The following is a 16,688-nucleotide window of genomic DNA, read 5'->3' as shown; positions in this document are numbered from 1 at the left end:
TGCTCTGCCTTCATCATTCCTCTACTTCAGAAAACTCAATCAAATTAGTGAGGCGTCATTTCCCATGCACAAAGATTTGTTCTTTCATTCTAGCTCTGCGCTTCCTTTTTGAAGGCAGAAATTTAATCTGCCTTCCCCCACACTTAGTTGTTTTTAGATATGAGCCACTTTCTGATTTTTAAAAAAAGTTTCTTCTATTGTTGGTACCCAGGAGAGGGGGTATTCTGGCTTGGACCAAAGTAAGGGGGCTGTGAGCCAGATGTGAGAAGGGAACAATGAGGACAGTGGCTCTAGGCTGAGATTAGGATGTCCATGATCGAGATTGTGCTGGGGAGCAGAGAGAGAGAAGGGGTCCCAGCCCCTCTGTCCCCTGTCCATCCCCAGGGAGTCAGCAGACACTACCTTTTACATATTAGCTTGTCTTAAAAGATTCTAAATGACAGAACAATAGTTTGCCATTCAGTGGATTGCAGGCAGTATGCACTGTTCAGCTGTCTAAGGTGTGTTTTGAAACAGATTCACTAATGGGCTGTTAAAATTTAAGAGGATTTATGAGAAATTTAATCAAAAAGTTTTAATGTAGTGGATCACATCACTAGAAGTTTGACTGGTGTTGACCAGTGTCGCTTCTTCCTTGTTTTGCTTGACTTTTCAGTTTCCCTTTTGACTGCTCCTGTGTGGTCTGTATGATTCTGGAAAAGCACAGCAGGTCAGGCAGCATCTGAGAAGCAGGAGGATCAATGTTTTGGGCATAATTCCTTCATTACTAATGAGGCTTGTGAGCCAACGGGGCAGAGAGATAAATCGGAGGAAGGTGGGCTGGGGGCAAAGTAGCTGAGAGTGCGAAAAGTAGATGAAGGTGGGGTAACGGTGATAGGTCGAATGTGGGCAGATAGGACAGGTCATGAGGGCGGTGCCGAGTTAGAAGGTTTGGTCTGGAATAAGATGGGGGTGGGGGGGTGGGAAGGAGAAATAAGGAAACTGGTGAAATCCACATTAATTGTGTATGGTTGGAGGGTCCTAAGGTGGAATATCTTCTCACCTTCGAACTCGGCACCGGCATCATGACCTGTCCTACCTGTCCTTCTTCCTTCCCATGTATCCACTCCACCCTCCTCTCTGACCTATCACCATTTTGCCCCACCTACATCTACTTATCATATTCTGTTGCGCCCCCCCCCCCCCCCCCCCCATTTATTTCTCTATCCCTCTTGACTCATAAGCCTCATCCCTCAGGAATGGCTTATGCCAGAAGCGTCGATTCTCCTGTTCCTCAGATGCTGCTTATCTGCTGTGCTTTTCCAGCACCAGACTCTCAACTCTGATCTCTAGCATCTGCAGTCCTCACTTTCTCCTGGTCTGTATGATTGTTTGTAGTACATCACAATATGAAAATTATAAGCTGAACAAAATGAAGTAATAAATATAATTTAAGTCTGCTGAAGACCCACTGTGTTAGGTTTGATGTCATTCCAAAGAATTCTGTATTCATTTTTCATTTCTCCCTGATTTCCCCCATTTTCTACCTGCCAAAAATTAAGTTTCCGTAACTAATAATGAAATAAACTAAGGACCGTGGAAATTATATATTTTGCCTTTGTAAAATATATAATTTCCCATAAAATTATGAAGAAAGCAGTCCCATTTTTGAGCTGTCGATATGATGTCTGTTTGCTTGACAGTGTTTAGATATTTTCTAATCAACCTGGGCAGAGATGTTATGACACATCTCTGGAGCAAATGGGACTTGAACTCTGGTTTCCTGGCTCAAAGATAAAGACGTTACGACTGTGCTGCAACGCTCCCAATGACACTGTTTTAGATGTTTTTAATCGGTCTGTTTTGAAATGTTATGGTACATCTGGAGCAGGTGAGACCTGAACCTTGTCCAGTTGGCTTAGAAATGGGGACCCCACTATTATACAACAAGAGCCGTGGCACTGTTAGTTTAGATATTTTTCAGTCAACCTGGTCTAAGATGTTATTACACACCTCTGGAGCAGGTGGGGTTGTAGCCATACCTCCTGGTGCAGAGGTAGGGATGTTGCCACTGCATCTCAAACCCTACAACAATGGTTTGTTTTGTTGTAAACCTGCAATTCAAATCTGTTTGCAAGTAAGTCTTCATCTCCAAACTTCATTTTTCAGCAGCCATTGTCATCTACTGATGTTAGGGGGCCTCCAAGTCTATTTGTGCAGAATACACCAGGAATTGGTATACTTTGATAGAGACTTATTTTGTGGTTCACAGCTTTTACACTTCCACTCCCCATGTGCCCCCCTCCAGTGCAATTAATTAAACTGTTTCAAGAATAAACTATTTATTTACAGGGTCCCTTGGTCCGATGGTTGAAAGTTAACTTCAGTGAAGCTTTCATTGCATGGATTCATGTGAAAGCATTAAGAGTTTTCGTAGAATCAGTTCTAAGGTATGGCATATTAGTTAATTCACCAATTTGAAATTCCACAACATAATTGCGAATGTTGCTGCAATGCCTTTTCAAGTTTTCATTTAGATTTGATTCTTTTAATTTGTATTCATTGCATAGTATTTCTAACTCTAAACTGGGTTTGTAATGTTTAAATTTGATTGTCTCTCTACTGTTCAGAAACCTCTTCTCTCAATTATTACCTTAGAGGTAAATTACCTGAGTCAGCAATTTAATTTCAGATGAAATTTTGATTTTCCGCATCTTAAGACCCAACCTGATATTTCAGAATTGTTATGGAGCAGCAGAAGCCCATTCAGTGCTTCATGCCTGCACTGGCTTCCCAAATGAGCACCATTACCTCATACCAATCTCCTGCTTTAATCTCCATACTGTTGCACACTATTTCTATCCAAAAAAGAAATCATCCAATACCCTTTCAGGCATTGCATTTCGTCCCCAACTACTTGCTGAATAAGAATTTCTTTCTCACATTAGCCCCTTTACTTTTGTGTATCGCTTTAAGTCAATGCCTTGTTATTCATGTTCCTTTTATGTCTGGAAGCAGTTTCTCTATCTACTACTACCCTTATTTACTCCAGTCTGAACGTGACTTTGAAATCTCTATCAGATCTCCTTTCTGCTGCCTTCGCTCCAAGGGGAATAGTCCCATCATTACCATGTTGCTACCTACCCTTTTTATTCCATAACTTGTACCTTTCCTCACGACTCTTTTGTGGCCTTGTATCAAACATTTTCTCAGAGTCAAAGTACACCACATGAGTAGCATTGCCCTCATTGAGCCTTTCTGTTGCATCTTCAAGAAATTCCCAAGTTTGAAAGATGAGATTTGCCTTTAGAATTCTATGCTGACTCATCCCAATTAACTCATCATTTTTTAATGTGGCTACTAATTCTGTCCTGAATAATTGTTTCCAGTAGCTTCCCACCACTAAAGTTAAACTAACAAGGGTATAATTGCTGGGAATATCCTTTCAAACTGCATCCACCACTTTCTCAGGATGTTCATTCCATACTTGAATGACTCTTTGTGTGAAGCAGTTGCCCCTCATGTCCTCCTTTAATCTTTCTCCTCTCACCTTAAAAATGTACTCTCTAGTCTTGAAATTCCCCATCCGAGCAAAAGACACCTACCACCCATCTATACTTCAGTGATTTTATAAACCTGTTTGAGGACATCTCTCGATCTCCTACACTCCAGAGAGAAAAGTCCCAGCCTATCAAGCCTTTCTTTATAATTGAGGCTGTAATATTTTGATTTCTTCGGTCTTGTATCTTGCTGAATTCAGCGAATACTGTAAGAGCATTGTCCTTCAATTTCTACCCTCCTTTCCTTCAAAATCTTTAGGTGCATCTAATTTGGTCCCGGTGCCTTTAAACACCAACTGTCTATCCAGAGACTCCTCCCTTTTAGGAACAGCGCTTCCTCTTGTTACTATATTCTGGGGAGCAGATTCCTCTGTTGTAAAGACAGATGCAAAGGATTCACTTATCATGCCCCAAGCTTCATGTGGAAATCCCCTTTTTGAACTCTACTCGGCTCTACTACTACAACCACTCTTTTACTATTTATATGCTTACAAAAAGGCTTTTTGTTTTGCTTCTCTTTTCTCGTAATTCCTCTTTGCATCTCATATTTGTTTCTTCACCTCCCTTCTAAACCTCTAAAAGTCCTCATGATTCTCAATTCTATTTTCTGCTTTACACCTGTCCTAAACACGTTTTTATTTTAATGTTAATTTCTATCACCTTTGTCATCCAGGGAACTCTGGATTTTTCTCTATCTTTCCCATTTGAAGGCATATACCTTGACTATCCCCGAATCATCTCTTTTAAGGTAGCCGATTGTTCATGTTTTTCCTTCCAACTACTTGTTCCAATCAGTCTTGTGCAACTTTGCTCCTGCTCCATAGAAGTCAGCTGAAGCCAATTGAATTTGCTCACTCTGAATTGTTGCATAGCTCCACCATCATCCTGAACCTTATGATACAATGTTTACTGTACCTTAAATTACCCCCACTGGCACTTGATCCACTTGGCCTACTTTTTATTCCTGAAGGCTAAGTTGAGCAATCCATCCTTTCTTGTTGAGCTGGACACATACTGCTGTAAGGAACTCTATTGTAGGAATACCTGCTCCTGATTGCCCCTTACACTATTATTATTCCAGTCTATATTTAGTAATTGAAATCCTCTATTATAATTGCTTTATAATATTGCTATTTCTTTGTAATTTCCCTGCAGGTTGACTACTCTACATCCTTTCCACTTGCTGGTGGTCAGTAGACTACACCAAGCAATGTAACTGTTTTCTTTTATTCCTGGGTCGAACTAAATTGAGTCTGTTCTTGAAGATTCTGAGGACATCTTGTTTCTCCTGCACTGCATTGTCTTCCTTAACTAATATTGCTGCTACCTTTTCTCTCTTTTGTGAACAACTTATGCCAAGAAATATTTAACACCCAGTCTTGCCCGCCCTTGAGTCAAATCTGTGATTGCTTTAGCATCGTATTTCCATATGGCATTCTCCTCTGTTATTCTCTCTTGGTTCCCACACCTGTGCCAACTTAGTTTAACATCTCACAACAGCAGCAGTAAACACACTGCAAGGAACTCAGTCCCAATGCTGTTCAGATGCAACCCATCCAGATTGTAATGGTGCCATTTTCCCTCGAACTAATCACAGGAATTTCAAGCTTCCCTCCTGCACTGTTTTTCCAGCCATGCATTCATTTACCTTATCCTCCTATTCCTGTACTCACTTGTACATGGCCCTGGGACTAATCTGGAGGTTATGATATTTGTTCAGAAAGGTATGTACTGTAATGTATATTCTTTGGTTCAAATGATACTGCTATAAAAAGTATTTTGTGCACAATAAAGACCAGTAACACTTTTAAAATAATTCAGAGGTGCAAGCCATAGCACAGTTTTACCATAAATAATTCTATATTGAATAACAATTGGACATTTATGGACAAATGTTAATGGTATTTTATTGAAGACATATATTTCCAGCTCAAAGACTGAATTGAAGTGTAACTTATATCAAGAAATTTGTTTAAAGTCTACGTCAAGTTTAAAAAATGTATAAAACAAGAATCAGGTGAGTGCTAGACATATTTAAAGAAGAGTCAAGTTGATTTAAATATTGAAATTACAAACTAATGTGCCATTCCTGCATTACAGGCTCTGAAGTACATGTAGATTTTGTTATTTAAATACTTAATTGACAGCAAGAATCCTCTAAAGAGGGCTTGCATCATTATCTTTCCATCCTAAAGACGACTCTTTTCTGAGAAAGTGTTTTGCAGCATCAAATAGACTCATGTTTTCTAACTGATATTGCCAGAGTTGTTAAATGTCTCCAGCATTAATTCACATTTCATTATGTAATTCTACCCGCATCTCATCTTGTGAGGATCTAAAAAATCATGGAGTATAAGCCATGTTTAAAATGTCAAGTGTAAAATTCTTCAATAACTCAAAGTATGATTTTAAAGAACAAAAGGAATATGAACATGAATTAGGTATTACTGAACAATGATCTAATTTACTCAGTCTTTCCTACTTTTTTTCAGAATTTTTGAAGTTTACAATTGTCTATAATGGTATTCAAATCTTGCATTGAATGGGAAAAACAGATGGATAAATATGTATAGATTTTGGTCTCCATATCCAAACATTGGCATTTCTTTATAATATTGGAGACATGGGAGAGAAGCAGACTGAAGTCCTCCTTATTCTCTACCCTGTCTTTTTTGTTATCAGATTAGTTTAATTTTGAACAGGTGTAGTGTTTCTGAATCCAATTTGTGAAGCCTATTTGAAAATAAATTGCAACAAACTCTTTAATCGAAACCCAAAATATTTTTTATTCATGTACAAGTCATGGGTGGTCTGTACAATTTCACACGCAAACTCTAGAGAGAAACTAGAAAACCAAAGAATTTTATGACTAGGAATAAATTAAAAATTAATGGTGAAGAACTGAAGTCACGTGAATCAAGTTCCAATGAAGGGTTCCTTCTCTGTGGAATTCAGATCTGTCCAAATTTTGCAGATCTCCTTAAAGTCGACCATGTCACAGCAGGATGTTAGTATGAAGGGAGTTGGCCTTGAGTGATCTGGAAAAGTTTCAGAGACTTGGACTTGAGGCAGGCGTGTAATTACAAGTTGACAGAAATCTGCATTATTTGGGTTGAAAAATCATGATAACTTTAGCAAAGAAATAATTTTCTGGGTAAATGCTTTTAAAACTTTAAGCTATTACAAGAAAATTACATAGCAAAAGTCTATCTCTTCAACTTTGATTCGGGTTGACTTTTGATCTTTTTTGGGTTAGTTCGTTAGATAGTCCGCAGTTTTATCTTTATCTCAGTGTAAGTTCCCTCCTAAGTTGTTATGATTTCATCAAGCTACTTACTGAAATCTGTTCTTGGCTATAATGGTCACAATGAATTGTAGATGAGCATTCATTTATGCTCATAAAAGGGCACTTAGATTTGCATATGGACAAAAAGACAAGTGTCTTTGTTTTGTAATCCATGATAAGTAATTGATTCACAGTGTACTTTTAATGGAATAAAGCCTTTCGGGTTCAATTCTAAGATAGAAACCCATCATTTTCAATCAGTCAAAACGTGTTTCAGTGTGATTCATGATTGCTAAGGAACTCCTGGGATATTATATTTGTTTAGATTGAGGATGAAAATATCTGTATGGGAAAGCAATATTGATTTAATGTAAAGCCTCAGTAAGTATGAAGTTGTTATTTTAGGGCTGAAGTATTCTAGCTACAGTATACTCCAAACATTTATTTGCAAACAGAAACGAAGCTTCGCGTTTACCTTAACAGTGGCCTCCATTTTGAATGAGCGCGTGTAACTTATATACAAAAAAAAGTGTAACAGCTTAGAGTTTGAGGGTTATCAAGGTCCAATTATAATATTTCAACCCATGAAGAGACACATGTACAAGACTATTCTCATAAAAGGATAGTTTTTAACGTGACTGATTTTACTAAACTAAATATATTCTTATCTAGTTTCTGATTGTGAAAAGTGGTTACCACAAAAACTAGGTCTGAAGAATCTTAGACTGCTCAAACACCTTCCAAATACTCATTCATAATTGACTTTGCTTGAGCACATTGTCATGAAAACAATGTTAAGAGTGCAGAAGAGAGGAGAGAAAAGCCATCAGACCTCCGCAAAAGCATGGTCTTAAGTCCTGAGAATTTTTAAAAAATAAGTATTTCAAGTCACTACCTTTTAAATTAATACATATATATATATTTTTAAAGTCTGACCACAGTTAAATGTCAGTTAACTTAGTGGTCTTATAAAGAAGTGGAATGCACTGCTTGAGATGTGTTAGAAACTAATTCACTCATGTTTTCGAAAGCACCTGAAGAGAGACTTTGCAGTATATATGGGGAAAGGAATTTTCTTTTGCAGAAAGCTTGCATTGACTCAGTGGACTGAATGGATGCAGCAGGGGAGGAGACAATTCTATGATTCAGTGTTGGCTTTCTGTCTCGGATCAGCTATCTGCACCCCTCAGTCTCTTTATCAACTCTGATGTAGACTGATCTGAAAAGTGATCTGAAGTTTTCAAATTTTGGAAAAGAGTAGGAATACACACCTTTTGGCTGTGGAAGCCACGTGTATCATTGAACAGTGAGAAACTATTTGTGGAATGTAAATGCTATTCTGAGGATGAGGAAAAATGTCGATCTTTGGAGTTTCACGTAATGTGAAAAGACCTATACAATAAACTACTTTGTTTCACTATTTCAAAACAAAATTGAGTCCTATACTGAAAGCAAAATTTTCATGTGTGGTATAATTTGATATATATGACAGACAGGTGGCAGGTCCAGTGACAGCTGACAGTTTATTGGTAAGATGAAAAATTTAGGGAAATGTCAGCATTGCAAACAGGGTGAAATACCTTTTATGGTCTGGTCTGATTCCCAAGTGTACTTCCTTACCAATTCATAGCCAATCATTTATTTATTAATATACTTAAACAATGTTACGGAAATCTTGATTTTGAAACACCAAGTATCTGAACTTAATACTATAAACATTTACAGTAACAACCTGTGAATAGTTAATTTAATTACAGAACAGCAAGCAACTCAGACTTGGGGCAATGCACAGAGATGAGCTCCATCATACTCAAGTCAAAAAGAAAGTGTGTAGTTAAGTCTTTTACAAGTACTGACAAAATTAGGACATGGGAAGTTAACAATATGATAATGTATATGCAGTTGTAAAAATATTTCAAGTATATGCACTTTACATAGGAATCTTATTGCATAGGCATTTTCCAATGGAGAATGCATGACTGTTCACAAAGGAAACTTAGTAATTCTTTGGGAGAAATTGAGCTCTGCTCAATGTACACCTTTTTAGGTTTGCTTCAGTTTTGCAATTTTTAAAATATTGTGAACAATTTGAAACTTCATATAAAGGGTTGATTGTACAAGTAACACATCTGCATGTGCATCGCACAACATTTTTCCCTTAATGTCGAAGAAATATTGCAAATATTTTTGTAACTTTTTTTTTGTCTTGTCTCTTGTATCCAGATATGGTTTGCCGGTGAATTTTCAAGCAATGCTTTTACAACCCAACAAAAAGATGATGAAGAAGCTTCGAGAGATTCTCAATGATCTATACAAACACTTGGACAGCAGTGCAGCTGCCATCATTGATGTAAGTATACGCATGACATTTGTATTATTTGTGGTTGATGTATTAGTTGGTGCTACCAATGAAGCAGCAAACTTAGATTTTCTAACTACACATCTTCAACCAGATGCATAATGAGTATATAGACTGGGAATGTCTGTAGTTTGATCCATGAGCTGTGCTGATTTCATTGATACTTCATTATTGCTAGAAACTTATCCTTCAAGCGGATCATTCAGGAGGCTGAGGGGGTAATTGAGAGGAGTTACCAGCAGTTGGTCACTCCTGAGGCTCAGGATAAGGATAGATGGCTTACAGTCAGGGGGAGGAAAGGGGACAGACCAACAGTGCAGGGGTCCCTGTGGACATTCCCCTCAGCAATAAGTATATCATTTTTGTTACTGCTGATGGGGGGAATGACCTACCAGAGGAAAGCCATAGTGGTCAGTTCTCTGGCACTGAGCCTGACACTGGCCCAGAAGGGAAGGGGACAGAACAAAGAAGCGCTAGTGGTAGGAGACTCGATTGTTAGGAAAATTGACAGGAGATTTTGTGGTCAGGATCGGGATTCCCGGAAGGATTGTTGCCTCCCTGGTACCAGGGTCCGGGACGCCTCCGATCGGGTGTGTAAGATTCTGAAAGGGGAGGGTATTACATATTGGCACCAATGATATAGCCAGGAAAAGGATCGCGGATATAAAAAAGTGATTTCAGGGAGTTAGGGTGGAAGCTGCAGAGCAGGGTGAACAGAGTACTGTTCTCAGGTTTACTACCGGTGCCACGAGATAGCGAGATGAGGAACAGGGAGCTGGCGCAGTTTAACACGTGGCTGCGCAGCTGGTGTAGGAGGGAGGGCTTCAGATACGTAGATAATTGAGATGCCTTCTGGGGAAGGTGGGACCTGTACATGAAGGATGGGTTCCACCTTAACTGGAAAGGGACCAATGTTCTGGGTGGAAGGTTTGCTTGAGTTGTCCCGGAGGGTTTAAACTAGTATGGCAGGGGTGTGGGAACCTGAGCTATATACCGGAGGTGAGAGTTGATGGAGATGAGGCAATAGCAAGAGGTAGCGCAGCCAGTGGGAAAAAATTTCCTGGGAGAGAACCAAGGGATCGGTTAAAGTGTGTTTGCTTTAATGCAAGGAGGATCAGGGATAAAAGTGCTATGATGTTGTGGCCATAACAGAGACATGGGTTTCTCAGGGGCAAGAATGGTTGCTGGATGTTCCAGGGTTTAGAACATTTAAAAAGAATAGAGAGGGGGGAGAAAGAGGAGGGGGTGTAGCACTGCTAATCAGAGAGGGTATCACAGCTACAGACGTTACCATTGTCGAGGAGTGTCTATCTACTGAGTCAGTATGGGTGGAAATTAGGGACAGTAAGGGAGCAGTCACCTCATTAGGGGTTTACTACAGGACCCCCATTATCAGCAGGGAGATTGAAGAAAGCATAGGTCGGCAGATTTTGGAAAAGTGTGAATGTAGTAGGGTAGTTGTAATGGGTGACTTTATATTGATTGGAACCTCCTTCGAGCCGATGGTTTGGAAGGAGCTGTTTTTGTAAGGTGTGTTCAGGAGGGTTTCCTAACTCAGTACGTTGTCAGACCGACGAGGGGAGAGGCCATTTTGTATTTGGTGCTTGGCAATGAGCCGGGGCAGGTGTCGGATCTTGTGGGAGAGCATTTTGGGGATAGTGACCACAACTGCCTCACTTTCTATATAGCTATGGAGAAGGAGAGAAGCAGACACAATGGGAGGATATTTAATTGGGGAAAAGGAAACTATGATACTATCAGATGTGCGTTGGGAAGCATGGACTGGGAGCAATTGCTGCATGGAAAGGGCACTATAGACATGTGGAGACTGTTTAAGGAACAGTTGTTGCAAGTGATGCACAAATGTGTTCCTCTGAGACAGGCAAGAAGGGGTAAGATAAAGGAACCTTGGATGACGAGAGCGGAGGAGCTTCTCATCAAAAGAAAGAAGGCAGCTTATGTAAGGTGGAGGAAGCAAAGGTCTTGCTCAGCTCTAGAGGATTACAGGCAGGCGAGGAAGGAGCTCAAAAATGGTCTGAGGAGAGCCAGGAGAGGACACGAAAAAGGCTTGGCGGGAAGAATTAGGGAGAATCCAAAGGCATTTTACACGTATGTGAGGAATAAGAGAATGATCAACGAAAGAGTAGGGCCGATCAGGGATAGCATAGGGAACTTGTGTATAGAGTCTGAGGAGGTAGGGGAAGCCCTAAATGAGTTTTCTGCTTCAGTCTTTACTAAAGAAAAGGACCTTGTAGTGAATGAAACCATTGAAGAGCAGGTAAGCATGCTGGTATGGATAGAGATTGAGGAAGCTGATGTGCTGAAAATTTTGACAAACATTAAGATTGACAAGTTGCCAGGGCCAGACCAGATTTGTCCTCGGCTGCTTTGGGAAGCGAGAAATGTGATTGCTTCGCCGCTTGCGAAGATCTTTGCATCCTCACTCTCTACCAGAGTCGTACCGGAGGAGTGGAGGGAGGCAAATGTAATTCCTCTCTTCAAGAAAGGAAATAGGGAAATCCCCGGCAATTACAGACCAGTCAGTCTCACGTCTGTCATCTGCAAGGTGTTAGAAAGGATTCTGAGGGATAGGATTTATGACCATCTGGAAGAGCATGGCTTGATTAAAGGCAGTCAGCACAGCTTTGAGAGGAGCAGGTCATGCCTCACAAATCTTAGAGTTCTTTTGAGGATGTTACTAGACAAGTTGATGAGGGTTAAGCAGTGGATATTGTGTATATGGACTTCAGTAAGGCATTTGATAAGGTTCCCCATGGTTGGCTTGTTCAGAAGGTCAGGAGGAATGGGATACAGGGAAACTTAGCTGTCTGGATACAGAATTGGCTGGTCGACAGAAGACAGCGAGTGGTAGTGGAAGGAAAGTATTCTGTCTGGAAGTCAGTGGTGAGTGGTGTTCCACAGAACTGTATTCTTGGGCCTCTACTCTTTGTAATTTTTATTAATGACTTGGATGAGGAGATTGAAGGATGGGTTAGCAAGTTTGCAGGTGAGGTATCGTTGACAGTATAGAGGACTCTTGTAGGCTGCAGTGTGACATTGACAGGATGCAGAGCTGGGCTGAGAGGTGGCAGATGGAGTTCAACCTGGATAAATGTGAGGTGATGCATTTTGGAAGGTCGAACTTGAAAGTGAGTACAGGGTTAAAGACAGGATTCTTGGTAGTGTGGAGGAACAGCGGGATCTTGGTGTGCAGGTACATAGATCCCTTAAAGTTGCCACCCAGGTGGACAGGGTTGTCAAGAAAGCATATGGTGTTTGGCTTTCATTAACAGGGGGATTGAGTTTAAGAGCCATGAGATCTTGTTGTAGCTCTATAAAACTTTGGTTAGACCTCACTTGGAATACTGTGTCCAGTTCTGGTTGCCCTATTATAGGAAAGATGTGGATGCTTTGGAGAGGGTTCAGAGGAGGTTTACCTGGAATGGAGGGCTTATCTTACAAAGAGAGGTTGATTGAGCTCGGACTTTTTTCATTGAAAAAAAGGAAGGGGGGGACCTAATTGAGGTGTACAAGATAATGAGAGGCATAGATAGAGTTGATAGCCAGAAACTTTTTCCCAGGGCAGAAATTGTTAACACAAGGGGTCATAGTTTTAAGCTGTTTGGCGGAAAGTACAGAGGGGATGTCAGAGGCGGGTTTTTTACGCAGAGAGTTGAGAGAGTATGGAATACGTTGCCAGCGGTAGTTGTGGAAGCGAGGTCATTGGGGATATTTAAGTGACTGCTGGACATGCATATGGTCACAGAAATTTGAGAGTTCATACATTAGGTTTACCTCACATGAGGATCAATGGTTGGCACAACATCGTGGACTGAAACCTGTTCTGTGCTGTACTGTTCTATGTTCTAAGTTGATGACCCACTGTGAGAAGAAAATATCTCCTGATGTTTCACCTAGTTCTTTGATGCTATACTTCACATAAATGTGCCTTAGCACTACATTGGCTTGGCCTTCATTACTTTTAAACATTATATCTCTCAAGGCCATGCTGTTCGAGAATTAAAATCTGTTTTTAAGCCTATTTAAATAATTAAGGCCTTTCAAACTGGTTAAATTTAGAGGCTCCTTCTGAACTTTTTACCCACTGTGTAAGAGGATGAAAAAGCAAAACATTCTAAATGAAGCCAAGCTAAGAGTTTGTATGCTAACATGCTCGTGTGACCTGGGCATCCCAACAATGATCCTTAAGATGATTCTGTAATCCCATGTTTGTATTTCTCCTAACTAGGCGACATGGTGGCTCAGTGGTTCGCACTGCCCCTTCACTGTGCCGGAGATCTTGGTTCAATTCCAGCCGCGGGTGACTGTGCAAACTAAACACAGACATTCTTCCTGTATCATCTTGGCTTTTCTCCCACAGTGTAAAGATGTGTAGGTTAGGTGCATTAGCCAGGGAAAATGCAGGGTTATGGTGATAGGGGGGCAGAGGTGAGTCTGTGTGGGATGCTCTTTGGAGGGGTGATGTGGACTTGATGGGCTGAATGGCCTGCCTCTGCACTACAGGAATTCTATCTTCTGAATGTAGGCTAATGATTACAGCTGAGAAACAAGGCCACCCACAAGCCAGTCAATAGTTTTAAAATATTTGACTGCACAATAGTTTTGCAGCTTTTTTACATCAAAAAAGGCCCTGCACCATGATAATCTGAACTTGATATTATAAACATTAACAGGCTGTTACAGTTAGCAGACTCTTTTCTACCCACCTCCCCAGAGTCTTTCTATCCCCATCTCCCAAATTTAGACATGTCTTTTTGAAAATTAGCATAAGGTAATGCAGTTATGATTTACGTTTTGCAAATTTCTTTGGAAATTCCCTTCAAAAACTCAGACATGTTCCTGTTATACACTCTCTCCTATGATACTAGTCACCCACCAGTACCTTTCAGGGCAAAAATATTTAGAGATGGTTTCCGCATCTCTTGAAGAACAGATATGTTACAATCAGAGCAACAATTCAATGGTGCAACACTTCTTTGCATTTCTTGTGTAAAATCTCTCCTCCTGGAAGTTGTTTGAATTATGAACATTTGTTGTGTAGTAGAGATTGCAATGATTGACATGAGAATTACTTTGTTTGATTAAGATGGTATTTATTTTACACTGCCTTTGGAGCAGTATTCATGTAGCTGATTGAAACTTGAATAAAGTACTCAAAATATGTGGTGACTGTCTAATGTTTATCCTACGTAAACTGCAGATTGAAAGATTTATATATTCTGGCGCCTGTGACATTGTCTGAAATTGAACAGATCATTTAAATTTAAAAATTTAAAATTTACAGAATAAAGCAGATGCTAATTAATGTTCAACTCCTTTTGCAGGCTGCCATGGACATCCCAGGTCTAAGTCAACAGGAATACTATCCGTATGTGTATTACAAGATTGACTGCAATCTGCTTGAGTTCAAATAGATACTAATACAATTTTCTCAAGCCTCGGCTTGTAGAGTATGGGTTACAGTAGTAATGGACAGATGCCTGCTTGTCCCTTAATTTCCTCTAAGTCTGGGTTAACTGGTGTTTGCTTACTCAGTCCTCAAATGGTGCAGTCCTGTGTTCTGTCTGCTGCTGTTTCCTTTAAAAACATGTATTGATGTACTTTTTTTTAACCAATCAGGTATTGAATTATGTGCTGCAATAATCTGGATCTATATTTATGAAACAAATGAATTATTTAAAAGCAAAAGAAAAAGTCATTTGTGAAGTGCTGTGTGGTAAACTGCATTGGTGTCAATATTCCTTGAAGACCTTGTTTACAACTGTAAATTAATAGTGCAAAAGAGTTTGTATCATTTCACCTATTTACTTGTGTTTGATACATAGAATTTTAAATAGTCACTGGTCATAACCAATCGTGTTTATTGAAAAAGTGTGTGAGATGTACAGGGTCAGTACTAATGTTTTAAACATGACTCCAAATGTGTAAAAGCTCTACTTTCATGATTTAGCAAGCTGTAAGGATATGGAATAAATGTAAAAGCCATGAGAATCAAGTCTCTTTCAATGTTGAGTAATTTTATACCTTTAAACAAAAATGAATACTACAGGAATGTTCTGTTTAAATACCAGCTAAGTTTATTTAGCTTAACATATCATATAATTTGTGATCACTGGTTTAAGTGACAATTCTAGTGCAAGCAGAACTTGAATATTATACTTTATCATTTGCAAATTGTTTCTGCTAGCAATTAGAACTCCTCTTGGGTGAAGGAAATAACCTTACATAATGACATTTCTACAAGCATTGTCTTTGAGTATCAAATTTTTGGTGTAACTCTTGTGAATCCAACTCTTGTGAATCCAAACCTATTTGGAATTCTGCATTCCTCATTTGTGTTGATTAGGCCAGTTAGTTTCAGTCCTCAGCAAAGGTTTACTGGGTTGGTTCCTGAGATGAGAGGGTTGTCATATATTGAGGGTCTGAGTAATTTTGTCTTAGACTGCAGAATTTAGAAGAATTGAAACATGCAAGATTTTGAAGGGGTTTGAAAAATCCGAGAGATCATTTCCTTGGCTGGAGATATAGTCTTGAGATATGGAAGTAATCATTTAGATGAGAAAGTTCTTTATTCCAAAAGTTGTGAATCTTTGGAATTCCTTAACCCAAAGATGGATGTTCTATTGTTTTATTTTCACAAGATTGAGAAAGATTTTTGGTGTTTCAAGGAATTGATGGATTATGCGGAACAAGCTGGAAAGTGGAGTTGAGAGGATCAGTGATGATCACATTGAGCAGCAAAGCAGAGTCAAGGGGGTCATATGCTATTCCTTATTCTCTCACACATTGGGAGATGGGAATAGATTTATTTTTAACCTGTAATGTTAAAATAAATATGCCAATTCACTAACTTGTCTGTTGTGAATTACATACTTGTGATCTTTACCATTTTCCTTACCATTCCCTCTATATGCCTTTGTTTTTTGTTCTGTTGCTATCCCTCTGTAGTGACGACATTTTGATACTTATTTTCCTTTGTTCTTAGTAAGTTGTTTTGCCAGTGCTATTTTTAACTGTTTGCCATCCTTGCAGTAGTGCAGATAAGCTGTATTAAAAAGCATATACTGTGACCCTTTTAGTAAATGCTAATATTAATTTGATCTACTTTACGAAACAATTAGAATCTAAGAATGAGTATTAAAGCAATTCCTTAACATTAAATTGTTATCCACAGAATGAATCTATTATTTTTGGTTCAGTTGGATGAACTTTGGTTCAACATTTTGAGTTAAAGACCCAATTTAACTCAAAGCATCTTGGGTAATCAGTGGCAATACTGTGTGTAGCACTGAAGGAATGCTTCATTGTTAGAAGTGGCATGTGGATGCTATATTAAACTGAGGCCCTGTTTACTTCCTTGGGTGAATATAAAAAGTTGCCATGGCACTTGTTGAAGATGAGCATAGTCACCAGTGGTGTGGCAAATACTTACCTTGCAATCAACATCTCAAAAGCCTCTATTTGTATTCACCTATCCCTACCT

The 16,688-nt window shown here is 39.4% G+C and overlaps 1 protein-coding gene across 2 annotated transcripts in view; it reads left to right on the top strand.

Annotated features, from left to right (window-relative positions):
- Nucleotides 1–16,055, top strand: part of atp6v1c1a (ATPase H+ transporting V1 subunit C1a) — a 90,777-nt gene extending 74,722 nt beyond the window's left edge. For both annotated transcript variants that reach the window (XM_060823249.1, XM_060823250.1), the window contains exons 11-13: nucleotides 2,332–2,429; nucleotides 9,049–9,175; nucleotides 14,530–16,055. In XM_060823249.1, the coding sequence (XP_060679232.1) occupies nucleotides 2,332–2,429; nucleotides 9,049–9,175; nucleotides 14,530–14,619 (315 nt within the window). In that variant the 3' untranslated portion in view covers nucleotides 14,620–16,055. The remainder of the gene's footprint in view (nucleotides 1–2,331; nucleotides 2,430–9,048; nucleotides 9,176–14,529) is intronic.
- The last annotated feature ends 633 nt before the right edge of the window (nucleotides 16,056–16,688 follow it).

The sequence above is a fragment of the Hemiscyllium ocellatum genome, chromosome 4 (genome assembly GCF_020745735.1).
Source record: "Hemiscyllium ocellatum isolate sHemOce1 chromosome 4, sHemOce1.pat.X.cur, whole genome shotgun sequence".
Classification (NCBI taxonomy): domain Eukaryota; kingdom Metazoa; phylum Chordata; class Chondrichthyes; order Orectolobiformes; family Hemiscylliidae; genus Hemiscyllium; species Hemiscyllium ocellatum.
Note: the sequence above shows the minus strand (reverse complement) of the source record. Positions and strands in the feature narration are given on the sequence as shown.